Source organism: Protobothrops mucrosquamatus, unplaced genomic scaffold (assembly GCF_001527695.2).
Source record: "Protobothrops mucrosquamatus isolate PMUCROS unplaced genomic scaffold, P.Mucros_1.0 scaffold700, whole genome shotgun sequence".
Taxonomy (NCBI): domain Eukaryota; kingdom Metazoa; phylum Chordata; class Lepidosauria; order Squamata; family Viperidae; genus Protobothrops; species Protobothrops mucrosquamatus.
The window spans coordinates 132,885-160,220 of record NW_015386982.1 but is presented as its reverse complement, the minus strand read 5'-3'; the positions used below and the strand labels follow the sequence as shown (position 1 = coordinate 160,220).

General features: G+C 44.2%; 1 protein-coding gene across 1 annotated transcript in view; it reads left to right on the top strand.

Moving 5' to 3' along the window:
• Positions 1–18,807: 18,807 nt before the first annotated feature.
• Positions 18,808–27,336, top strand: part of ALX1 (ALX homeobox 1) — a 27,965-nt gene continuing 19,436 nt past the window's right edge. Inside the window, exons 1-2 of the mRNA XM_015818197.1 lie at positions 18,808–19,030; positions 24,020–24,324. Of these exons, the coding sequence (XP_015673683.1) occupies positions 18,808–19,030; positions 24,020–24,324 (528 nt within the window). The remainder of the gene's footprint in view (positions 19,031–24,019; positions 24,325–27,336) is intronic.

Below are 27,336 nucleotides of genomic sequence, written 5' to 3'. Positions count from 1 at the left end.
GAGAAGAAGAAATAATCTCAAGTGCCTTCCTCATACCATTGCAGAATGAGGGATTCCTAAAGCTGTGTGATTCTCTCCCATTTATCTTCAGTCCAGTAGAAGGCAAGAGTCCTATTGGCTGCAAAGTACTTGTCAGATTAGAATTCTTAGCATTTTCTATTATTTTGGATAGGAATTGGACTTCATATATCATGGATTATCTAGATTTGTGGGTGATTTATATTGAAATAACAAAAACTGGTTTTAAGCAAAAAATGAAGACTCTTTTCTAAATATATCCCCTATTAGTTTCTTAGCCTGGGGGATCTGGCATAATTCAGGTTAAAAGTCCAAAATGGGTGGCTTGAATCAAAATCTGGAATAGCAAAGCTAAAGCATTTTCTCCACCAGCTGCGAGCTGCCATAGCCCTTTAGTAGAAATGATGGTGATGTCACATGTGCCATGCTGTCATCTGGCAAATGTCAAGAATCATGTGGTCTGCATTATTTGCACCATGATGTCATGAGATGCCTGGCGTCACATTTCTTCTGCAGACACCAAGTCTGCACACGTGGTCCCCATGAAAATTAGGTAATCCAGGGACATTGTTTGTGGTATCTCTAGTAGCTGCTCCTAAAGAAATCAGATTTAAGTACTCAAACTCAAAAGCAGCTAAACTATAAGTAGGCTTGATCAGATATATGTGCCGAATGAGAGGTTCTTTCTCACTAATCTGTACGCAATCTGTCTGATCAGTGCATTGAGAGTGTTCTTTGATTGTTGTGTGGAGGCCCATTTAATTCCACTGGAACACATTTTATTTTGTTAGACTGAATTTCAGAGACTTCCCTTTATGTCAGGAGGAGGTTTTGATTCCTATCTAAGAGAGCATGAAAGAACACATATTAAAATAGGGCTTTAAATAGGAACAGTAGGCAGTAGCTGACTATTCAGTCATGTCGCTTTATATCTCTGAGAAAGAAAAAAAAACTCTCAAGGAAAAGAAACCATTTAGTCATAAGATTTTGATATTATGCCATTTTTCTACAAGCCTTTATATAAGCATGTTAAGAGGAAGACCATCAGTTAACCAAAAAATCTCGGCAGTCCTATTTCCACTTTCCTATCAAACCAAAACTGTCCCATCCATGGAAAAAGATTTGGCAATTCTGTAGGACTGTAGTCTAAAGTTGCTAGAGAAGCAAGCATGACTGGGGAGGGGAATTAAGTGAATGGCATACAAAAAATGGCAGGGGGGGGGGGAGATTTACCAACTGGATGATTTTGAGCCAGTCATTTTTTCTCAGTCTAACCCACTTCACAGGGTTGTTGTTGTGGGGAAAATAGGAGGAAGAATACCTGTTGATATGGTTTGCCCCCTTGAGTTATTTGTAAAAAAATAAAATCAGGATGTAAACAAACAAATTATATATGGGGGGGTGTTAAACAAAATTTCATACAGCAACATTTTGTTGCATCTTCCACTTATAAAACAACAACCCTGATCTGTACTAATCTGTCATGAGCATGTCCATGCATTACGTGTGTGTGTGTGTGTGTGTGTTGTGTGTGTGTGTGTGTGTGTGTGTGTGTGTGAGAGAGAGAGAGAGAGAGAGAGAGAGAGAGAGAGAGAGAGAGAGAGAGAGAAATGTGTGTGACTCTAATTGAAACCTTGAACCAATCCGCGTCTGTCTATGAGGAATCCCAATAAAACAAAATCAGAACGGTGCAAAGTGCTGAGGGTCAGCAGAGGCTAAAAGAGCCACGCTTGTCTTTCAATCTGCAGCTAAGGAGAAAATCCCACACTGGAAAGCGAAGAAACGGGAACCAACGCGGTCCAGACCTTCGTCCACAGGTTGGGACGGAGCTCTCTGGCCAAACAGAGACGAGAGAAGCGATTCTTCTTTTGGTGGCCACGAGGCACCATAGAGGTTCTTGCAACCTCGACTTCTGTTATTGTTCCGCATAATTTTCAGAGAAAATCACGAATACAAGGTCCTTCAAAAAAAAAAAAAAAGCCCTCAACCCCCATTCCAATGTCTCGGTTTTCTTTCAAGAAATGGGTCCCCCGCACTTTTTCTGCCGCTCGGGTTCAGGGCAAGGGACGACAGAAAGGGGTGGTGGGGGTGGTGGGGGTGAGTTCAGGGCCCAGTTCCGACATTTGTCTATCCCCGAGGCTTCTTCTTGAATGAGCAACTTCTACTAGCCCCAGCCGTGAGAGAGATTCTCAACCATTCTCAATCAACCCAACCATGGGAACGATGAGAGGGGATGGAAGCCAGGTTAGAGAAAGACCGTCCAAGCGTTTATTCCGAAGTACTTAACTCCTAGCAGCAAAGAGGCCTTTTGGCCTTAAAAATTCACAGTCCTAGAAGGTTCCTTCTGTGTCAGCCTCAGTACTCTATACTGCAGGTTGTATTTTTTTCTCTTTTTTTTGTAGGGATCCTTCATATTCTGCATCCAAACGACCTTCAGTGAGTCAGTTTAAGTTAGATAACCGAATAAATGAAGAAAAACAAACAGCCAGCCACCACCGGCCCGTCGTGCAGTAGTTTTCTACAAAGAAAGGACGTCGAGTATCGGAAGTCACTATCCTAAAATTCAAGTCGGGGTCGAAGCTGACATCCGGCCGGCTCTGTTTACCCCAGGAGTTCATCCACGCAATACAATCCCGAATATCTTTATTCGTCAGAAAGCCAATGTGCTCAGGAAAATCGCTGCCGGATGAGTGCAGATGAATAGGATGGTGTCTCCTGCACGTCCTCCTTCGGGGGCAAAACCGTGTGGTTTTAAAAACCTCTCCCGTACAGAAATATAAATAATTGCTGTTTCTTTTCTTTCTTTCTGCAAAAATGTATATTTTAGAAATTCTCTCTGTGGCTCTGGGCGGATTACAATAAAACGGGCCCTTTGTTGCAATCATGAACTGGATCAATAAAATAATTCATGCTTTACTGTGGGTGGATTTAAACGTCTTGGCCAGAGACGAGGGCTTATTTGTGGGGTTAGAGGGAGGGTGTCTAACTTAATTCCCAGAATTACCATCTTTAGCTGTCCTAAAAATGGCTCCCCCCTTTCCCCCTTTTTTTTCTGTTTTGCACTTAGACACCTAGAGGCTTGGGCAGCCACGTGGAAATAAACAGAAAGGAAAATGTCGCAACTCTAGAAGTAGGAAAATTAGTACCACAAAACCCCAGGAGGCTAAGTCAGCAAAGCCCTAGGCCTAAGGTTAGTTGAGCCATGGTCCTGCCAGGGATGAGGGAGAGTGGCTAAACAAGATGTCCTTCAGAAGTCCAGACACACAAGAGAGGGAGCAATAGTAGAGATCCAGCCACAGCAAGTGTGTGGGAAAGAAAAAGATGCTTGTAATCCTGAATCTTTCCAACAGGTTATGGGGCCTTGGACTTGTGCCTGAACAAGGCAAGATAATTATACCCCCGAGGACAGCCCCAAAACCAGGATGGGGTCACAATCCATCAGCTTTCTGTTCCTGGACAATTTACACATTAACTTGAGGTTCAAGGAAACTAGATTCCAAGGAAGCAGATTCAAATTCGAATTTGTGGATTCCTAAAGAAAAGAGTGAAAGAACTTGATTTTTGATTAGTCATGAGATAAAAGCGCAGACAAGAAGACTGTCAGACACTGCTTCCTTTCACGTTTTGTATAGGTAGCACTATACAATTGAAAGGAAGATAGGCATGTCTGACAAAGGAAACTCAGTTTCAGCTTGGTATTTCACACCGTCCCTTTCTTTATGTCAGGCAACGCTTAATTTTCAGGTCAGTAACAACTGGAAAAGTTTTGGCAGAGCTGCACAATCCAATTCTTTGCCTGTTTGTTCGGAAGTATGTTCAGCAAGCATCTCCTGCTTCTTTTAATTCTACTCTGTATATAAAGCATTTGTTATTCTAACAAAATAAAAACAAAGAGGAGGAGGAAGAAACAGCAGCTAATTTCTGAAACACCAGTCTCACCACATTTAGTTATTTATAGCTGGATTCGGTCATAAATCTTGATGCTATCAGACACACTGCTTCCTATGCAATGCATATTTGAAAGTGTCAGGCAATGTAATATTCTACAAAGAGATTTATTTCCAAACCAAAACTCTCCGGAGAAAGAGTAGTGACATCTGCAAGTCTAAAGCTACAATATCACGCTCATTAACCCCATGAGTAAGCTTTTTGCAGGCTGGGCTGTGTTACCGACATTTTAAAAGTCTTACTGGAGGTGAAAACAGCAGCTGCAGCATTTTGTGGCAAATTAAAGACTAGAATACACATATAGAAATATATCTTATATCTTGTGTGTTTGTGCATATATACATATCATATGAATTCTGAATCATCATTTTTGTGCTGGTCGTTTGCTTGTTGCTGGTAAAATACTCAGATAACTCGCCGGAAAGTGTTACCTAGGAAATAAAACTGAAAGTGCTTCTTACAATTAACGTTTATAAGGCTAAGTTATTACAAAACTACATTGTGCCATCCTGATGAAACGTCAGATCAATGAAGGCGAATCAAACCAAAAAATATAACCTGAGGAAATGAAATTATACAATTTAGAGTTAAAAAAAAAATAGTTTATGAGAAATGATTATTGTGTTGTATACAATCTGTATGCCTGTTTCAATCTCTGGAACAAAACGCTTGGGAGCTCCTATTTCTCCAAGGTTTTGCAAAACATTTCCTCATTAACACCATATTTTTGTCCCAGGCTCCGAATTCGAGCTGATTTCTTTTCAATTTTACTGAAATTCTGATCCGGGACATTTTTCTTTAAAGACTAATGGATACCCGTTCCCCTATTTCTGAAGGGATAGTCCCCCTTCCCAGAAAAACAGTAAGACACGAATGTTCAAGGTCTCCTAGTCCGACCCCTTCTGGTCCAGATCGGCCAGCTGCTAAACCAGGCGCCCACTGTCCCTGGGCGGTTCTATTGGAGCAAACCGGCTGCGATTTTGCCTCCGAACTTCTCTGACATTCACAGGGGCCACTACAGATTCAGATTACATTTACTCTGGTTGTTGAGAAATGGACCCCCGTGCTCCTCCCATCCAATTCTGCGTCACCCGACTCCGGGCGGAAAGGTCAAAACAAGCCAACGCGGGAAAGATGCGCTCGCTCGAGTTACTGGGCAAGCCGGATCCGGATTATAACACGCAGAAGGCAACCCGGCTACCAGCTGTTGTATCTCCTAATGATGTAGGCACCCTGTTTGGAGCGTAGAGGCGGCCTCTCGCTGCCTTACACGACTACGCGAAGCCCTAGAACCGAACTAGCAAACCGCGTTGTCTCCTTGAAGGTTTGAACGCAGAAAAAAAAGGGAAGCTCGCCCTTTTAGACGAGCAGCCGTGTCCCCCCGCGATGAACTCTCGCTCTCTATAGATATTAGCGTGTTAGTGAGGATGCCGAAGCTCGCTTGCTTCCGTATGCTTAAATCACAGGCAGGAAACGCGACGCCTGCCAGATCCCACCAGCCGCAGCCGGCAGGGCCGTGGGTGTCGCCCATGTCTGTGGGCGCTGGGTTGCTTCCTCGAAGAGATGTTGATTGATACGACTCTTAATGCTCGACTTTTTTTAAAAAAATCCAGAATGCTGGCGGCCCCCGAGGGTCGCAAGCTAGGATACCCGCTTCAGACGGCCAAGATTTCTGCAGTCCTTTCTCTGCTTAAACTGAGGAGCTAAAATGCTTGGCTGAAGCAGGACTAGAAGATCGGGGACCCCCCCCCCTTTTTTTTCCCCCCATGCGGAGCTTTCCAGTGGGTTGAGCCCGACTCCTACCTAGACAGAGACCCAGCTTTCTTACCCAGTTCCAAAGAGGAACGCCACCGCTCAGTCTGGGCGCTCCGGCAACCAGGGCTTCGCTTGAACCCCGGTGCCTCTCCCCAGGAAAGCGAAGGGCGTGTGCGCGCGTGTTGTCCGCAGGCCCAGGCTTCGGGGTCCTAGCAGGGTACCTGCCGAGGGGCACGGTGCTGATTGCCGAGGGCCCTCGCCTCTATCGGACAGGCAGGGTCGAGCTCTCGGGTCGCTTCGCTGCCAAACTGCTCCCTAACCTGGGCTTTGGAAGCTGGTCGCTGCTGGAGGCCTTAGATCCAGCCAGGATAGGGCAGCCGGCTTTCTTTTTTTGCCAAGAGCCGAAAAGGGGGTTGGGGCTGATTGTGGAGCCTTCGCCGAGGCCTTTTAGCCACCCGTTTCCCTCGGAGTGAACAGCCGGGTGGCAGGGCAGGCCTTGAGCCGGGTGGCAGGGCAGGGCTTCCCCTTTTAGCCACCCGTTTCCCTCGGAGTGAACAGCTGGGTGGCAGGGCAGGGCTTCCCTGGACAGCCGGGTGGCAGGGCAGGGCTTGAGCCCGGAGGGGTAATATTCAACAGGTTCCCTTTGCTCCCCCGCCCCCTCCGCAAAGGCGAAAAAACAAAAACTCGCAAACGGTGGGGGGAAAAAACAAACCAACATCTGAGCGATCCGCGGAGCAATCCAATTAACCCGGCCCAATCCGCTTTTCTGCGCGGACTCGTCTCGGTGCTGATTCTGCTTCTTAGAGGTGAAGCGCCTCCTGCTCCGAAGCAGAAACCCACAGGATGCAAAATCGCTCCGGCTTTTTATTTTTTTTAAAGGATTTAATTTTATTTAGCAGCAGAAACGGCGCCGTTCAACCGGCCTTTGCTGAATTCAGGGAAGTTTACTCAGGATTAACTGCACGTCGCCTCCGGGTCGTATTGGCTGCATCCACGCCATTCATTTCTAGCCTTGGACAGCGGAGCTCTTATGGAGCGGGTTGTCAGTTACAAATCATATCATTTAGCCGGCGCTGCCCCTGGAAAAAGTTCACTTCGTGCTCTCCTGCCTGTAAGTCGGTTTGACTGATCCATGTCCCTCTTTGAGGAGTGAATGTGGATCGAACAAGCAGCTGAGATACATACTGTTCGTTCTTCTTGGTGGAATATGAACAGCCTCATATATTCTGCAGCTAAACTCTTAATATCAATTTTACCTGAATCCCAATTACTTTTGGTTAGCCCACGAGTTATTTGGTTAGCCCACGAGTTATTACATAATCAAATTTTCCTTTCCTTTCCAAAAACAACAATGAAAAAAAAATCTGAGGCATTAAGCAAGATCATATTGCTTGTTCTATTTAAGAAAGGAAAATATTTGCATTTGGTCTTCATATTATTGGTCTTAGAATTGGTGCAACGAGAAACTGAGGCCTGTGCTTAATTTTTCTTCTGTTGGTAACCTGTGGGATTTTAAAGTCTTGAACAGGCTGGATCTCATAGCAATTTAAAAATAAGTAATGGGGTTAGATATTGTGAACATAGATTTCAAATATGAAAACAAACATGCAGTGTACATCATAGAAAGGAGCCTGTGTTATACTGCTAGCAATGAATACAGTAATTTAAAACAACAACAACAAACAAAGAAAGAAAAGCAGAGGGGTAGGGAGTCAGTATCTTGCTTTACAATTCTTGGCTTAAAATGCTACGTGTTATAGTTTGCTAGTAATTTTTTTTAAAAAATCATATTTCTTCCTAAAGCTAATACCCGGATCCGTCTCAGGAGAAACCAGTTTAGCCTGATCCTCAAAACTGGTGTGCAGGAACTCATTCATGGCACAAGTTTATAATTTTTCCCACAATAACTTTCTTGGAATCTTGTCACTTGCAAAATTAACAAAATTAACAAGAGTCAGTGACATCGGTTGGATTGGACTGCACAGCACTTCGCACCAGAAAGCGTTGCTTTAAGTAGAGCTCACTGACACACTAATTTTCAGAACTTCCGAGAAACGGAAAAGGCACCATCTGAGGGGGGGGGGGACCGCCAAAAATGAAATGAGACTGAAAGATACACTGCCCTTCTGGTTCCAAGAGAGATAAAGAGTCCACCAACTGTGATGCCTCCAAGAATATATCCACTCCTGTCTGACACTCACAAGCTGGTATCAGGATGTTCAGGTAGGAAGGACCAAGCACTATTGAAGTTAAGGGTTAAGGTCTTCCAGGTAGACATTTGCAGATTCACCCTCTGAGGCTGTAACTTCATGGAATGACGCAAATTTGGATGGCTGGGTTACTGCCACAGGCTTAGCTCGATTGTTTAAGACAGGGGTAGTCAACCTTGGCTCTTTTATGACTCGTGGACTTCAACTCCCAGAATTCCTGAGCCAGCACAGCTGGCTCAGGAATTCTGGGAGTTGAAGTCCACGAGTCATAAAAGAGCCAAGGTTGACTACCCCTGGTTTAAGAGTTAGCAGCTGCATTTCCATTTGTTAAACCTGGTTACTTTTAACCTTGGTTAAGTGCTTTTTTGTAATTTTGCCTTGTTATGCAACCCATCCCTTTAAGATTCAATATATTATACAAACTCAGAAAAAAGGTTAATTCAGAAATCAAATTAAGTGTTTTAAGAATCCAGTTAATGAGACTTCTTATGAGTCAAGTTTCTTAGGCTTCTCCATCAGAGTTGTGATTTTATTGCAAATACTGAGGTAAGGACATGCAGGGCATGCTACATGGCTGCAATCTTGTATTTGTTTCCCTGGGAGGAAATCTTAAATGACTACTCAAAATGTGGTGTGATTGGGTTTCTTTTAGTGTGTCACGTGATCTCATCCATACTTATGGCTTAGGCCCGGTATTTATGCCTTCTCAGTAATTGCCATTTGTTCAATAAGCCATAGTTAAATATGGGGTAGATAGTTGTGGATTTGTAAATATAGGGTCTTTGGCATTCTCTGAGCTTGGTTGTTCTCTTTCAGAGGTTTCATCAAACAAACAACATCATCAATGCAAGAAAACAACCAAGCTCAAAGAGCACCAAGGACTCAACAGTTCAATCCTGAGCTGTATTCTCCTCTATTAGTATTTATATATATGTGTGTGTCATGTGTGAATAGTTGCCAAGGCAAGATTAAATCATTAATACTCAATAGAATGCAGTTTCTCACAACTGGCAGGTCTGTCTTGTAAATAAGAGACTAATAAGCACCAAGCAGGTCTACTGGAGACTACCCGTTGGCTTTCAAGAGTTTGTGGGTTCCCCTATAGTCTCCATTCAGGATGCCCTGTTCCAAGAGAAAGGATACCCAGAGCCTGATGCTGTTTGAGTTAAGAGGAGGATGCCAGGTCCAGACTGAGCCCTATCTGGAACCTCATCTCTTCTTATATTTATAGAACTAGCTTTCAATGCCTTTGAGAAATATCAGGGGTGGGGGACTGTGTCATCTAGATACAAACCTGATTTTAAATGAGTCACCTTTTTCACCTAAAACAGTGGAAAGGGAAGTTGCACGCAAGGCCCCGTCTTGAGCTTCCTTTGCATTTGTTGCTGTTGGAGCAGGACAAGAATAGTTTTCCAGGTATTCTAAGATCTCCTCTATCAATGATAGAAATAGCTACATCTTTTTCTAATATTAGTGGGGGGGGTAAAAACCTTCACCAAGTCTTTTTTTCTAGCTTCATTTTTTCCCCAAAGGCACATGCCACCAAAATGCTGGGCTGCTTCAGCTGACAAGCTGTTTTAATTGGATTTAACTGGAAGTTTGGGCAGGTACCAGCAGTCTAGGTTTAGGGCCTATCGAGTGGGCACCAAGGCAGTTGAGCTCCCATACTGTATATAGACCTCCCAAATGTGGTTCAGTATCTGCTGTGATCACCTGTAGCTATGAGTTTTTTTAGCTGAGGTGGTAAAACTAATTGGCTAAATTATTTCAGTTATTTCAGTTTTCTGCATACCAAATGAGTTATTGGCCTTTGGCTTCAACTGACACAAAACATTTGCATAGGCATGGACCAAGAGTGAGATGAAAGCTTTGCATAGATGTTGTGTGTATGGACATACCCAATGGAAGATTCTGCACCTGAGTTTCCCTAAATGGTGAAAAGCTGCTGACTTGCTTTATTTGAGGCTCCCTCTCCAACCGAAAATTGAGAGGGTAGTTATTATCTTGAACATAGATTTATTTTCCTTCCTTTCCCATGCAAGTACAACTGGAAGTAAACAACATTAAATTAACAGAGCAAAGGGCGTTTAAGATCCTGAATTAACTGTTGAATCTCATATTTACACATTTTCTTCTCTTTATATCCCAAATCAACACAATTATTTATAGGACAAGATCAGTGGGTGGGCTTGGTGATTTTATTTTATTACTTTGACCATTTTGAATGAAAAAGACCGATTCATGGGCTCCTTTAAAGACTGATCTATACCTTGCATGGTGGTTTCTCCTAATGTGGGATATGGGGCAGTTTCTTCTGGTACCCTCCCAAAAAGACTAAAGAGGGTTTTGTGTTAAGGTGAATATTTCCAGTTTTAATCCAAGAGAGTTGTTTATTCACTCTGTGCAAACAAGACAGGAAAGTGCATTTCTGAACTTGGACTGATTCCTGCTCCAAATCTGTACTGTGACTTTCTCATTGTTATTTCAAATTACACCTCTCTCTTCCAACATGAGCACACGCCTTTCAGGACAGAGACCACTTTCACCACTCACAAATAAGCTTCATGGATACAACTTATATTGTATCTGAACAGTATAGATTCCATCTGGACACCTTTGGGCTATGTTGGAGTAGACTTTCATTATCCTCAACTACAAGGACCAATGATGATAGGTGTTCTAGCTCAGAACATCTGGAGGGCATTAGGTTGGGGAAAACACTGGTATTTTTTAAAATAGATTCATTGCCATAGAATGATCAAGGTTTAAAAATCCTTTCCTTGCACCACTTCCCCAGGAGCAAATCTCACAGAACTAAATAGAACTTAATTTGGAGTAAACCTGTGTCGAAGCAAGTTGCAGTTTAATGCCCACTTGCCAGAGAAGATCCCATTTGATCTCGCTGGGATTTTGGAGTAAATATGTTGAGAACATGGGCAAATGGGACTAGGCAAATAAATGGGTGGGGAGGTCTATCGAGGGATCCGTCCAGGCAAATAAATAGATGGCAGGTCCACCGACAGATCCTCAGTAAACAGCGATAGTATATCCCCAGATTCTTGAAACAAGCACTGACAGGGGCGGAAGGGAGATGAGGTTCATGCCCTGCATGTGAACTTTTCAGCGCATCTGGAGAACTGCTGTTGGGGAGAAAATTTAGAACGGGGGCTCCAACTTTCCTCAAGCTAACTTGGCATTCAGTCCTGTTCAACTCCGTCGTGGGATCATTGGACGGACTTTGGTCTGGATCCAGAGGGCGATTGTATTTCTTTGGTCCCTCTCCTGAACCCCAGCAGGGTTGCTTAAGGGATTAAAGTAAAGCTGACTGACCTTCGCCGTTTCCGTGAAGGATACCTGCCCGTTGAGACAGAGACCAAACCGCTCCCCTCGCCCGCCTCTAATTCGAGAAGGAACCGAAGACCATAAGCCCGAGAGGTGCATTTCGACTTTATGAAAGGTGATGCGTCAAGAAAACCAGTTATGAAGAGTTTTCTTGCAGTCCCTTCTGAGCCAGGAGAGGCAAGAAAGTGCTGGAGTCTTTTAGGCGGCTTGGGCAAGTGGCCAAACCTCGACGACCGGCCCCAAGTCGTTTCTTGTGCGTTGAGGGCTCCGTCTTGCTCCTTCCCTGCCCGCGTCCTCGCTTTCAACGCGGCAGGGCTCCTGCTTCGGAGAGGATAGGTGGGGCAGGGCTTTGGGTCCCCATTTCTCGGTCTCTACTTCACACTGGGCATCCGAGGACTCTAAGTGTAGCCTTGGCGATGAAAGGCAATTTTCTTTCCCTTCCGAGACCAAGGTGGGGACCAGCGCTCGGGGCGCCCTCAGGGCTGAGCCGGGTCCTTTCAGTCTAAAGCGCAGGCAGGCCTAGAAATTACATGAATATCATTTCCCCTTGCTTGTAAAGTTATCAAACTCCGCCGAGTTGCTGTGTCGTTTTAAAACTTAAGATTAGCAGAGAAACTTTCGAAGGCGCTCTGGGGAGACACACGTCACATTTAAAGGGGTGAGAAGACCCCGAAGGCTTTGGATAATCCTTTTTCCAACGGGACGACTTACACCCAACCAACCAATCAATCGGAAATTAAACCACGTGATTGCTATGCTTTCTTTCTCTGTTGGGATGCTAGCAGACATAACACCCATTTTCAGGAGAATTCCTTTTATTTAAACTCGGCCTGTGGCATCCATTTTGCAACAGTGGAGTCTGGGCGATTAGTGTGTGCGCAACTGTGCATTCGTGTACAGCTACACCACTAAGTGTGACTATATTGAACTCCATGGGGTTTACCTGAGCGGTAAATTGTAGAATTGGGTGGCGCGTAAGCCTATATTCACTTATCGAGAGTCAGACTCCTTCAGCTCGAGAAGACGGGTTGAATATGAACTGCGCGGAGGCAACGAACACGCTTGAAGTTCCCTATTTTGCAGGGAATTTGCAGGCGTCTTAGAGCAACTTCTTGATCTTTACTGGGCAGGAGTTTAAGAGGTTGTGAAATCGGATCTGGTGATAAAGTAGAGCGGCAGATCCAAGCACATTTCTCACATATTACCCAGAAGTTTGCGCCATCCTTAGAATGCAATAGCCTACATCTTAATGGCACTGAGTATTTCAGAAAGCACAACTGTCCTTATCAGTGAGAAGAAGGGAGCATTTCCCCCACCCGACCCCTCGAACTGCGGAGTCCTGCATCTTAAACCATTCTGTGTGTACATTTTCTAGTAGTTGAGCATCTGCCCAGGTTTATCTGTACCTTAGAAGTGTTTGGTTGTAATACCACTCGAGGAACTTGACAACACATTTTTAATTATTTATAATTGTTAATGCCATAATTATAAGAGATCCTTGCAATGAAATCTGGATAAGGCAGAACACACACACACACACACACACACACTATAACCTACCTGACTCCGAAGACCATATAATAAGCAACGCATGGAAAATTGAGATAGGAACATTTTATTCTTATTTACAGAATACGAACTAGGTTCGAATAGGTTGCTCCGCTTCTTCCTGCCCCGCCTGCCTAGATCTGGAACGTTTAAAAATATCCCTCATTCTCGTTCGGCTCCTTAGTGAATAATCCTGTGTTTACATTCCAAAAAAAAAAAAAACCGGGAAAGGGATCCGGGAGAGAAATCTCTTTTTGAGCGATTTTGTGCTTTCCCTTGCCGCTTATTTTGAAGAAAGCTGGAAAACCTGGACGTGGTGCCCGTTTTTCTTTCAGAAACAGGCGCCTCTTTGCAAGGCGGGCAATAAAATCGACGCCTTGTCAGCAAGAAGGAGCGCAATAGGGAGGCCAGCTCTAAACTTTACCTAAGGTGTTTTTCTGAGAGAGACAGGGGTGGGGAGACCGGACCGGGGGAACAAGCTCCATTGAAACTGGAGGGCTGGGAGACCCTTCTTGAAATAAACGCGGACTTTGAAACTGACATAGTAACTAAGCGCAATTGCGAGGCGTTCCTCGTGGGCGATTTCAAAAGGCGATTCTTTGAAGAGCGAGAATTTGGGGGAGGGAAAAGCTCCCAGTTTGTCAGGAATGGGTGCTGAGGGAAGGGGGTGGGGTGGTTTAAGGAAAAGGAAAGAGAACCAGGAAGAAAGTGGGCAGTATAACCAAATAGTAGAGTTACAATAATGGGAAAGGGGAGCTGACCGCTTAATACAACAGTGATTTTTCTAGTGATTTTTATTTGAAGAGCGCCAGCATGTTGGAAAGAATATTTCCTTCGCAACTCCCTCCGCATGAGGGAGAAGAACTCGCGCAAGCCTGAAGGGGTTCTATTGCTTACGTCGAAGGTTGCCCGACAGAGTCTGCAAAACTGGGCTGGGTGGAAAGGAAACCGTGAGCTGAGCGGCGGCGCTTATGGAAAAGCGGGGGGGGGGGGTCTCAGAAAGAGGGTTCCCCGCTTTCCTTCCCGCTGTTGAGCCACAGGGGAGCCCATATTAAAAGGCTTAATTATTAGCACTAAGAACATTATAACGTTTGAACTGGCGCTTTTAAATCAAGTATCTAATTCTTAATGGTAAGGGCCTTTTAAAACTTTTAAAAAACTGAGAATATACTAAAAGAGCCGTGTTTTGTTTTGTTTTTCTTTTTTTTACCTATAATCTTTCTCTCACCCCCCCCCTTTCGGGTTTTTGTTTTTTAATGTGGAGGATAGTTATCTTAAATGTTTAACGGTTTTCTTTTCGGATAACTCAGGTTTTTAGCAGAGGCAGATGATGAACACACACACACACATACACCAGCGCTGGAAGAATACACAGTGCTGCTCTCCCTTTCATTTATTTCCTTCCTTCCTTCCCCCCCCCACCGCACCCCCCACCTTTTCTTCCAGCAACTTGCCAGCGGCGCGCTCCCCCCGCCTCCCCTCTCCTTCGGAAGCGAGTCGCGAGGTGTCCTCTGCTCCTGGAGCTCATTAGCTTCCCCCAATCTCACCCTCTGAAGGGCGAACAGTCGGGGCAGACCCGTTGCTGAAGGCTGACGCAATTCGTCAGCTGCACTTTTCAGCGCCGTCCGTCAACAGGCGGGCTCCTCGCCGCCTGCCCGGGCTGCGGGGAGGCAGTTTGCCCGGGCTGGCTCCCGAGGTTATCTCAGGAACTGTTTCCCCTCCTCTTGCACGCACCCCTCCCGCCAAGAACCGTCTCTCCATCCAACCGACACCCTTCTGCAGCCGGTCCCGGGAAGGCTGCATTTCTGGAACACAGCCCCACATCTGCCTCCCGGCCGCTGGGAGAAGCCTGGCCGTCTGGCTTTTGCAGCCGGAGAAGGCGCCCTTCAGAGGATGCTCTTCGGAGCGGTTGCGCCTCTGACTCGATGGAGCGGGCGGACAGAGGTGGGAGAAGACGTGACAGAATAGAACAGGACAGAGAAAGCAACCCGGTCCCTTCCTTTCCTCCCAGGCTTCTTCCCCAAGATCTTCTGGCGGGATCTGTCTTGCGCTTCTCCGGCTTTGGAGATGCGAAGGGCCTGCGAGCAGAGGCAAGGGGCAAAGCTGCGCACCGAAGGTAACTCAGAAACGGTTGCGAAGGGAGACTCCAGCGGGGCTTCTGGTCCCCCGATTCAGCGAGCCCGGAGAGTAGACTCTTTCCCCTTCCCTTCCTTTCCCTTCCGCCTCTTTAGGGAAGCGTTCTGCTGGTCCGCCTCCCTCGCCCCTCCCTGGGCTCGATCTTATCACAGCCAAGGCTTATAAATCACGGGAGCTTGTCTGGCGAGAGGTCACACAGCCTCCCTAAATCCAGGGCAAAGCCGCTGGAGACTGTGCCACGAGCACAGCGGAAGAAGACGAGGGGATCCTCCAAATTCCAGGCGGCTTCCAAAGAAAGAGGCCGGGAGGAACAGGGTGTTTGGCCTGCCCAAGCCTCCCGGGGAAAGGGAGGAAGGGCGAATCGGGGGGGGGTCCTTCTTCCTCTTCCCCCCTTCATTCTTTCCTCGCGTCGGCTGCCTTTGACAGCAAGGAGGAGGGCGCGCATCACTTTCATTTCAAAGGCACAGAAAGCCGCATCTCTCGGGCTGATGAAGGCTGGGGAGGGAGGGAGGGAAGGCGAGGGAATTCCGAACTCGGGAGGTTATCCTAAGGTCCTGTGGCGATTTTCAAAGCTACAGTCCTTTAGGCACCTTTTTCTTTTGTGTAACTGCACAAAACTGCAATCCCATCCCAGTTGTTAACATAGTAAGTTGCTTCTGGCCTGAAAATCTCCCTCCCTTCCTCCGGTGGCAAAATTTGGGACTGGTTCTCTCCGCCGTGTACGTCGGGAGGCTACCATGTCACCCCTGAATTTCATCCCAAGACCAATAGAAATAGAAATAGGCTATTTCTGGCCGCAGCCGGGGTTTTATGCCCGAGACAAACGTGAGGCACGGTTGCTTTTCTGGAGAGGCCACAAAGCCAGCAAACATTGCCGATGGCGCATCCATTATTTTGTGACAGAGCCTTTTGCACCAATAATCCAATCCAAATTCTTGTCAGGTAGGATAAGATAGGCTCTTCCAAACGAGTATAGGACTTTTGTGACTGACCTTAGGGGATTTTGACTGGCTCCTGCAAAAATCCGGCTCTCCAGATTGAAATAGTTCGGGATTGGCCTCGAAATTTGGTAGTCAACTCCGGGAAATGCCTATGCATTGGTGTGCAGTTTGGAGGGTCGTCAGTGACAGAAATGCTCGTATTGTTTGCGATTCTACAGTAGAGAGAGGAGCATCACCTACTCAGAAGCTCTTTTACTCAAAGCCCCGCCTGGAGTGGGCAAACCGTGGCTTAACGCAGAGGAATCCACCGGCAGAGGGGTGGCTTGGACTCAAGTTCGCCTAACGCACATTTCTCTCCCAACGAATCTGGCTCCCACCTCGCGTTTATTTATTCAACACCAATAATATCCCCAAGTGACCGTAGTTGTGAGGGTTTGAAGATGCATGTTCTTTCCTACTTCAGGTTTAGAAAAGGAAAAGCTCTATCTTCTTTTCGCGGTCTCCAATACTTAATCAGGAAGCGCCAGGAGCATCCTGTAAAACGCCTAGCAAAATGCTCAGTGGTTTCGAAGCCGTGGGAGAAAACTGGCCTACTTCTGAACCGCCTTATATCTTTCCTCTCAAGATCTCACTCCTCGGGGCACGTACCCGGCAGCTGTGCCCAAAAACTCTCCTTGTTAAAGAAGGGAGGTTCTGATAGGGGAAAATAGCACCGACGTTTTACGAGGTTCTGTTAATTCGTGTCATAAAAAGCAAGCGACCCCCCCTGCTTTCAAAGGAGGAGAGGGGGGCTTCATGACTCTTCCTCCTCCACCCCAGTTTCTCTTAACCCTAGAGTTGCAAAGTTCACAGCCGAGGGAAGAATGCGACGAGGAGGGGGACGGGTATCCTGCAATTTCAGCACAAGAAATGTTTCGGGCCAAAGGCCATGCCAAAGCGAAACGTGTCTATTCTGCACACTATTCCTACGATCCTGAGAAACGGAGGGGGAAATCTAAGAACATAAGAGGTCGTAGGGGACCTGGAAATCTGCTCGAGGAGATGCAAGAAGGAATAAAGAGGAGCATTCCCCGTGTATTTTGTTTTCTGGAATGGAAGAATTAACAGCAGATAAAGATCCAGATTCGACGGTATTGTTTTCTTAACAATAAACAGCACGATCGCCACACTTATGCACGAGGCAGGTTTGCTTAAAATAAACAGTACGAGACTTGTAGCTTAAATTAAAGATTAAATATGTGGGGGTGGGGAGAGAGAAAAAAAGAAGGGCTTTCCTAATTCCTAGGTTACAATTCACCTGTCCATAAACAGCTCATTAGCCTTCAAGATGCGAAAGAGTTTGACTTTTCAGTTAACCGCACTAAAATTGTATCGCCACCATCATTATCATCTCCTTTCCAAAAGGGTTCACACAAAAGAAAAGTCCTTGCTACAGATCCACATAGACCCATCCTTCTGCTTGAAATATTAAGCCGCCTAATATTTTGATTGATTGAAACGGCAAGATATCAGACATCTCTCTATGTCTTTCGGTGTGTGTGTGTGGGGGGGGGGTGTTCTCCTCGGAAATCGCCATCTTACGGCTTACTTGACGGTAACTGCGCCTTCCTCGAGTGAGGAGCGCTTCTCCAGATCCCCAGAGCTCCCGCAGCAGAGGCGCGATCCGAGGAGGCGAGTTCTTTGGTCTGCCAATTTTATTTAAGTTAGGCGAAGCTGTTCCTGACGGTAAAAAGGTTCCTCGCAAATAAACGCAGGGACAAGGCGGCTGTCCTTCGAAACCGGAGGCGCCCTAGAATCCTACCCAGCCAGCAACAGTCTTGAGTTTGTTTCGGATCCGGAGTGAGGAATTGAGAGCCAGAAGCCACTAAGAGGACCGCATACTTCCAGACGAATTTCAGTCAGAATAGAGCTGGGAAGGAACCTTGGAGGTCTTCTAGTCCAGCCCCTTGCTCAAGCAGAAAACCCTACACCGTTTCAGACAGGTGGCCGTCCAGTCACTTCTTTAAAAAAAAAACAACCCAGTGATTAAACACCCACAGCTTCTGAAGGCAAGCTGCTCCTCACTGTTAGGAAGTTTCTCCTCAATTCCAGGTTGCTTCGCTCCTTGATTTAGCTTCCATCCATTGTTTCTCGTCCTGCCCTTCTGGTGCTTTGGAGAATAATTTGACCCCCTCTTCTTCTTTAGGGCAGCCCCTCAAATACTGCAATCATGTCGTCCCCCCCCCTAGTCCTTTGAAATTTCTAGTAGCAGCAGCACAGCAGCAGCAGCTGTTTTCCACGCCGGCCTGGCAGCGCTCTCATTTTTGCTGGCTTCCCCAAGGCATTTCCTCCGAAGGCGGCCCGGGAAGTTTCCCGGGCGATTTCGGGGTCGCGCTCTCTTGCCGGCTCAGCCCAGAGCTTTGAAGCTCGTGCGACAAGCTCAGCCCTCGTTGCCTCTCCCGCTCATCGGTCCCTTGGTCTTCCTCCTCCGCTTTACCGGAGCCGAAGCTCAATCTTCGGGTCGAGACGGCGTCGCTGGGGCAAGGGGGGTGGGGGGTCGGGGAGGCGGGGAGGGGGCCGGACTCCTCTGGGCTGGGAAGGAGCCGGGCCCGAAATGTGAGTCGGTTGCGGTCGACGCGGGGCTCTTCCCAGCCGCTCCCCCCTCCCCTTGGCCGGCGTCCCCTCCACTGTGGGCCGAGGCTTGGAGGAGGCGGAGGGGGGGAGGAGAGGGAAGGGAAGGGGCCGGCAGGCTGGGTGGAGTCAGCGGAGGCTGTGCGCGCGCGGGGAGGGTTGCGCGAGAAGCCCCCGCTGCGCTTCCAGATATAAAAAGCGTCGTCGGGGCGCCTCCGTCGCGGCAGCCAGGCAGCAGGACGGCAGCCGGGCGGGCGGGCAGGCAGGCAGCTGGGGCGAGCGCGGCTCCGTCGAGGATTATGGAATTCCTGAGCGACAAATTCGGCCTCAAGAGCCCCCCGGCGGCGGCGGGCAAAAGCAGCGATTTCTACCTGGCCTCCGGAGCCCCTTTGGAGCACGTCATGGAAGCGCTGGAGGGCGGCGAAGCCTTCTACGCCAAAGGCGGCGGCAAATGCCTGGGCCAGGCTGCCTACGCGCCACACGGCCGGCTGGAGAGGACTTCCCCGGTTAGGGACGGCTCCGGTAAGTGAGGCAACTGCTGGTGGGTGGGTGGGGGGGGGAGGACTGGGGCGGGTGGCTACCACGAAACCTGGCCCGGGGCCCTGTTTGCTGAAGCAACGCCGCGCCAATGGACCTGCCCTCTGGGAACGGGGAGCCGGGAAGCGGTTGAATGGGGGGGGGGGGGCATCTTTGGCAATTCTTCTCCCTCCTCTAAATGCACAAAAAAAGTCTGGTTCCGGATAACAAATTTAACCTCTCATTTACACACACTGGGGTTCGCACAATACACTCAACCGTAAATTATCAGGAGACTTGAGAGAGCGCAACAGGCCAGGCACAAACGCGGCTGGCTAGTTTCTGGTTGGTGCTGTAATTGGCCTTTTGGGGGGCTCGATCCACCTAGACTTTTCCCGACGTCTTTGGATTCCGGTTCGCTTTAGGAACCGCGGGGAAGAAGATGGGGAGGCGGATGCCTGGCAGAGGCCTTTCGATAGATTCGCGTTATTTATGGGCGGCGGGATGGGGGGGGGGAGAGAGAACCTCAAAAATCCTTGAAATCAACAGGCGTGACTTCGGGGAAAAGGAAAAAAAATATTTAAGACCGGCTGCACGCTTTAAACATCGAGAAAACGCACCAGGTATTCCTCTCCTTCTGCCGTTTCATTTTAAAATAGTTGACAATTTCTGATCAATGCTTGTAAAGTTCTGGGCATACTGGTTACACATACACACACACACACACACACACACGCATACACACACGCACACGCGCGCGCGCGCACACCGCACACAGTCTTCCCTCAGGCAGAAGCTTGGTTTGGAAAGCACCCGGGAATATTTGAACTTCCCAGCTGTCCCCAGACGAATTCCTCCCGATGCACTTTCTTTAGGATCCTCTGGGAAGGACGTACTATAGGAAATCCTTGGAAAACGTGGAGGCTGTTTTAAATTAAAACGCACACACAGTCCACATCTTGGTCCATAGGCTCGAATTTCTGCCCTTGTATGTTTTCTGGATTCATCTACTCGTCGATCTTACACGAGGAAACACCAGTCCGCTTTTATTTTGTAAACATCTTCCTCCTCCTGAGCAAAACGAAAGTGAATCCACAAAGGCTTCGGCAGGCAGAGTCCGGGATTCTAAACTTAAAATTATTGACCGGGCGATGGCGCGGGGTGTGTGTGATGGTGGTGGTGGGAAGGAATGGCAGAAAGCAGCAGTTGTTTGGGGTCAACTGGCACCCCGAAACTTCATTTTACTTTTGACCCGGGTGCAGCAGCAATTTTTCATTTTCATTTTCGTCCGCTACTTCACCTCGCTGCCATGCGACAGTGATCTGAATCGTACATAAGCTCGACTTTTACGACTGAATATCTGACTGGAGATCCCAGCCCATTATAACAGCACAACATTTTGTTTGTTTGTATGGAGAGAGAACAAGACCATTCAATGAACAACTTATTAGGCAGAACAAAACAAAGCCATGACGGAAGGATTAGGTAACTTAATTATGGTTGGGGGAACAGTGTTCTGCCATTGAGGTTTTTTTTTTTGCATAAGGTCAACTGGTCAGTCGCTCTGAATCTATTTTCTAATAGCTTTCTTCCTCTTTTTTAACTAAGGCACAAAAGGCAGCACTCGGACCAACTCTCTCCATTTATACAGGCATTGGTCAGCACGATTTCATTGAATTATTTTAATTTTAAAAAATAATGTAAAAAAATCTTTGCTGCTTCACAGATAGCTTCATTCCTATATTTCTCCTCTACTTTCTTTCTTTAGCAAATAGTTTTTTTATATTTTATTTCGTGTGCTCCCTAAGATAAATTAAGAGTAAAATAAAGGATCGTGCAGCTAAGTAGCGATCCTGCTACTTCCTTTCTCTCTCTCTCCCAAACCAGCAGCTGCCTTTTGAGTTAATTTTATGTTGCCTGGAAGTGCTGCGTAGCTTCACCCCTCTGCCTACTTGCTGGAGATTGAAGAAACTCTCACAGTCCATCAAAACGAAATGCTGTCAGGACTTAAAATTATCAAAAGGATCAGGTCCTTCTTAGTCTATTCTCTCTCTTTCATCCCAACACAGCAAAGTAATGGTGGCAGAAGTGATTAGTAGTACAGTAGTAATAGTAGTAGTGGCAGCGAGGCAGACTCTAGCAGAAATGAAGTCCTTGGTTTGCAATTAGATGTTCATACTTACCAACTGAAAAGTAAGAATTCAATGGGCTTCAATGGAGTCCCAAAGCAACTGTGCAGCCCTGCGCACCTATTAACACTTTTCCAGTCCGGAAAGTCGAGTCCTTTTGCCTTTGAGAAGTTTTGTTCTTACAATTTTTTTTTCATCCCAAAAACTGGTCTACCACGCACAGCCACACACTTCACCACTTCTAACTGATAAGGGTATGTTGGAATTAGCTTGTTTCGAAGATTTATAGGGAACACATCTTCCACTAAATCCAACTATTTCACAGTAGCTTCAGGGTCATCCAAAAATCCGTAACAAAAACATCAGCAAAACAGCTCTTGCTCTTTAGGAGGCAGATTTGCCTGCTAAACCTGGAAGCTTTTTCTGTTGCTCTCCCACTTTCACCTCTTATCCACCCCATTCTTTAAACCTGACAAACCAAGTCAAGAAGAAATGCTTGGTTACCTAGTCCTTTAGTTTAAGGGGATTGGAGTTCTCTTTAGTCATGTAATTAGTGCAAAAACTCATCACTTAACAAAATAAAACAATGCAAGGCTGGTCTAAAAACGTCTAGTAAAAAATCCCTGCTTTCTGGGATTAGTTAGCATTTCTGTTCTTTAAATGCTACATTTATTTTCTGATTTGCAATATGTGCAATTATGTGCTACATAATTCACAACAGAAATATGACTTGCTCTCTAATTTTAGACTCAGCCAACTGGTTACAGTTTTGACTTGAAGGCACTGTATTTGTAATTTTTTAAAAAGAATATAGAATGAAAAATATGATTTTTTTCATAGCTGAACAGATACAAATATCAAATTTCTAATGGATAATTAATTTATTCTGTGCAAAGTTATTTATAAAGACTTTGAATCTGTGGAAGGCTTCTTAGAAATTTTGCAATTAAAACAGCAATGGAAGGTATTTAATACATTATGTTGGAAGATCTTTACATACCAAACACTATATGTCAAATAAAGCAACTATGTTCAATGATTTTTGTGTTTTGGTAAGTTTAATTTTGAATCATAGTATAACTTCCCTTATTATTAGAATTAAAGATTTATCCTACCATTTGTAACATTCTCAGTGTTCAGTGTGCCTAAGAAAATACAACTCAAATGATTTCAGAACAAATTATTTCTCAGCACACACTCACACATCCCCATATACATATGGAGAAATGCAGTAAATATCTAACAAATCTACCAATTTCATAAAAGTATTAATTAATTTGCTCTTTTGCTAATGCCTAATATTTGGCTAGTATTCATGAATATCTATAGAAGATGGCACCAAACTTTTACCAGGAAAGGAACCAGAGAGTATATTGTTGGCAGAATTTAAATCATTGTTGCTCACCTTGCTTAAATTATTTAATTTTTAATTTTTATATATAATTTTATTTTATGTATGTAGGTGTATGAATCTCTCTCTCTCTCTCTCTCTCTCTCTCTCTCTCTCTCTCTCTCTCTCTCTCTCTCTCTCTCTCTCTCTCTCTCTCTCTCTCTCTCTCTCTCTGTGTGTGTGTGTGTGTGTGTTTGTGTGCCTAGCTAAAATCATACCTAATGAGCAAACCAGTGTAGTGAAATTACTGGGAGTGACAGAGAACACTAAAAACAAGTTCAAAATAGCAAGTTAAGTTCTTTTCATTGTAATGCTTACTGTTATGGATAGATGGAATGACTTTTTCCTCCTAAACTTGTGAATCTACCCCAACATGTAACATCAATTATCTTGGAAATATGACATTTTTAAAGGGGGGGGGGATCATGGGAATTTGTTCAGAAGCTAAGTGGGGGTGAGGGAATACTTTAAGCTTTATCTTGGACAGTGAGTGTTTCTGAGAAGGCAAATAGTTCTTGTAGGACCAGTGCAAAATATAGGAAATAACCATTTTGACTTGAGTTATGATTTTGAAGAGCTCCCTTCCCAGTTTACAGTAATAAAGAAACTAATTGGGAACAAAGCCACTCCACTAAGATCCAAGATTTTTTGATGAAATATTTTCATTTCTTACTAACCGTGACTCAGCATGCTCTATTCCTTAACAAATCCTTGTAATAATTTTCATTATTAAATAATTTGTAAAATAAAATAACTGGACATAATCCATTCAAAGGAAAGCATTTTAAAACTTTAATTGATTTTCCCCCCCAAATGGAATATGTTCAGATTGTTCCTCTGCATATTCTTTTTTCAGCAATAGGTTTCATTATCCCCAATTGATCTTACTCCTAAGTAAATTTGGTTCTGATTATATATGATAATATTGCTTGTCTACCTGCAATTCATTTGACTACATTATAAATGAAAAATAGACAAGCATAGGCTTCACAGTATAGTGACTCTTTAGAGATATTATATGGAGAATAAGCTCTATTGAAGAGGGTAAGACTTGTTTTAAATGAATAGACTTAACACAAAATTAACTCCCATGAATACAAGATGTATTGCTAAGAAGATATGTTCTGTGCCATGCCATATGTTTGTATATTAATCTAATTTTCCATTCTGCATGAATCTATCTACCTAGAAAAAGAAATAGCACCGGTGGAAAAGTGCATTTTACTTTGAAGAAAATCAGACCTCAATCTTGATGAAACTAAATTCAAAATCCAGAATAATACCCTTATTCATTCACTAATTTCTAGATACTCACATAACAGGAAGTCTGAGCCTAACAAGTCTTACCCATGAGTAGACCATGTTCCTGTAAACATTTCACACACTTACAAGCAATCTATGGTTTTTCACATATTTTTAAAAATGATTCTAAACTTAACATGAATGCAGTCCAACTTCGTTTATTTTCTTCTGCAGTGAATTTTGGGATTACGAAAGTTGAGAGTCAACCACTGCACTCTGAGATGGGCAGACCGCTGGACTCTTGCAGCAACCTCCGAATGTCTCCTGTGAAAGGGATTCCGGAGAAAAGAGAATTGGATGAACTTGGTGATAAGTGTGACAGCAATGTTTCCAGCAGCAAGAAGAGAAGACACAGGACCACTTTTACCAGTTTACAGTTGGAAGAACTGGAGAAAGTGTTCCAGAAGACACATTACCCCGATGTTTATGTCAGAGAGCAGTTGGCTCTGAGAACGGAACTTACTGAAGCTCGAGTTCAGGTCAGTGCCTCAGTTCCATCCAAAACAGAACAATATAATCTACCCAGTGTTTCTTAAACTTGGCAACTTTAAAACATGTGGCTTCATGCTCCCTGGGGAATTCTGGGAGTTGAAGTCCACAGATCTTAAAGTTGCCAAGTTTGAGAAACACTGAATTAGAGGCTAAAAGAAACACCTGAAGCAGTAAGGTCCTGCAAAAAAAGAAACCAAAAGATATAAATTATCAGTCAGACAAAATAAAATTGGTTACTTAGAGCCTTTACTATTTGCCAGCAATAGTAACACTGAACAACTTCCCTAGCTTCCTCCCTCCCCCCAATTCTTCACTTCATGATCTCAAGAGTTCGTCCAATAGTCTTGTAAGGTAAGAGAAGATAGTTTTATATTCCCTTCAGCCAGAAATGGCAAATACATAGTATCTTCCTTTAGGACATCTGATATCATGCTAGATTATGGACTGAGGACTGTTGGAGTTCAACTAGAGCTGTGATAGCATAAAGTCCCGCTGCTAACAGCAATCATGAAAAGATGAGGAAAAATATGTTATGATATCACAAGTCAATCCTTGCTTGTCTGTGCTTGCATCTCAGTGTTGTAAGTCATAAGGCTTGCATCATGATGCCACAACACACATTTTGTCATATGCTCTGCTTTCCCTGGATCCCCTGTCTATGGCAGCAAATAGTTCTGTTGGACAGCTTTAACTACGCTTCATTAAGGTGCTTTGTACCTCCTTTGCACGATCTGCATTTTAGACCTAAATTTTGTTAATGAGGGACATAGAACAGAAGAAGCCATGTTTTCAATAAAAATAATTACGTAGTCCAATTCCTATGTAATTCATTCACATTAGGGACTCTGGAAATATAAAGCTGATGTAAATATGGTAAAATTGCTTTAATGTAATGATTAAGGAATGCCAAATTTGCAAGTAGATAAAGGAATGTATCTGCATTCTGAAGTTTGAAATAACCATCCTTTGTTCAGGAAAATGATAACTTGCTTAAGCAATAATAAATATAAAATAATAATACAATGACTCTCTGTAGTGAATTGAAACACCTGTTGATTCTGAAATGTTTTTAAAGAGAAGAATAAAGAAAGAACATGTTATATTGAATAGTGTCAAGCATTTTAGCCACTGGCATACCCCTAGCAGTTGAGGTCTTTTGAATACCACTATTATCACCCAACTGGGTCTTTCTGAGCTGAGAAATCTTGGACTTTGGCCCTGAAGTTCACACATGACTCTTCTACCATCTGAAAATCTATATAATTCCAGGAACATTATTTGGCTTTCTATTGATGTGTGATGCCAACATTTTATTGCATGCTCTATGAGTCAACAGCATAATCAGTGAATGATTTTGAAAAGTACAGAGTTCTGGATATAGGATTTGTTACATTAAACTGTCAAGATAGTGTAGTTAAATGGTCAAATAACAGTGTTCTGCTAATCAGTATTCTTGTGCTTCTTCAAATGCAAGTGTAAGATATCAGTTAAGGCTGTTTCAGATTATTGTATATACATATCGTCCTCTTCATTATTACAAGCATGATTTTTATGATGTATTAAGCATATACTTAAACATATATATGGTGAACAACAAATGTATGGCATGCTTGTATTTGTAAGTTCATGTATTTCACCTAGAACTACTAATGCAACTAGATTGGGAACTCATATCCCTGCAAAATTGGCAGTACCAGGTTGAACATTATATAGTTTGCAATATATTATATTGGTAATCTGTAGTTGGTAAAACAGCTGCAATAGTTAAAAATATTACATTCAGTTCCCATTCCTGGCATCTATTCCCACTGAAATTAGCGGAGGCACAGTAATACTTGGGCCATTAGAAGCTTGAAAACTTCCTACATGTTGTGATGGCATAGAAGAAATTAGGGTGTATTTTGGAGTTATTTCATTATATCTATCCTGTCCCAAACAGAACTTTATTGTTCTTCAGTCGATATCTTCCATATGTTTCAGACTACAGTTATTATTGCCATCCACCAGACTAGAGATTATGGGATTTATAGTCTAATACATCTGAAAGGGTTGTTGCATTAGGTGAGGCTGCATTAATTCATATGTTCGGTAAAATTATGTAACACTTAAGAGGTGCTAACGGAGGCTTGTTGGATGTAGGTATTAATACAGGTAGTCCTCGACTTACAACAGTTTGTTTAGTGATTGTTCATAATCATCACAGCATTGAAAAAAGTGATTATGACCGTATTTCGCACTTATGACCATTGCAGCATCTTCATGGTCACATGATCAAAATTCAGACACTTGGCAACTGATTCCTGTTTATGACGGTTGCAGTGTCCTGGGGTCATATGATCCCCTTTTGTGACTTTATGATCCGCAAAGTCAATGGGGAATCCTCATTCACTTAACAACCATGTTCCTAGCTTAATAACTGCAGTGATTCACTTACCAACTGTGACAAGAAAGGTTGTAAAATGGAAAAAAGCTCACTTAACAACTGTCTCGCTTAGGAACAGAAATTTTGAGCTCAATTGTGGTTGTAAGTCAAGGACTACCTATATTGCAATTCTAAATGTATTTTCTTATGAATTAAATGCCTCTGGGACAAACTCATAAAAAATCCTGCTAAGTGAAGCAATTCCATTGAACACAATAGGTTTAAAATGGTGAAGTAGTTAGTACACTGAGAAATAGCTGATAATGGATTAATCAACAAATCCAAAAATATACCTTAAACTGTAGAGAACTGCTATAAAGAAATATAATGATACCTTGGATCCAGACTTTAAAAAAAACTACTGAGTTTAATTCTTTTGGTTTCAATAAGACTTACTGAAAGTTCACTTAAATCTGGAATATTGGAGTAATTGCATTAATATGAATTAATCTGTTTTAAATATGATTAAGACTATATCTTCTTCAGTGGTTGGAAAGGGATGGGTATATGTCTTTTACAGAACGCCTCTTACTATTTAATTTATTTATTTTTATCCTGCCTTTATTCATTGTATAAA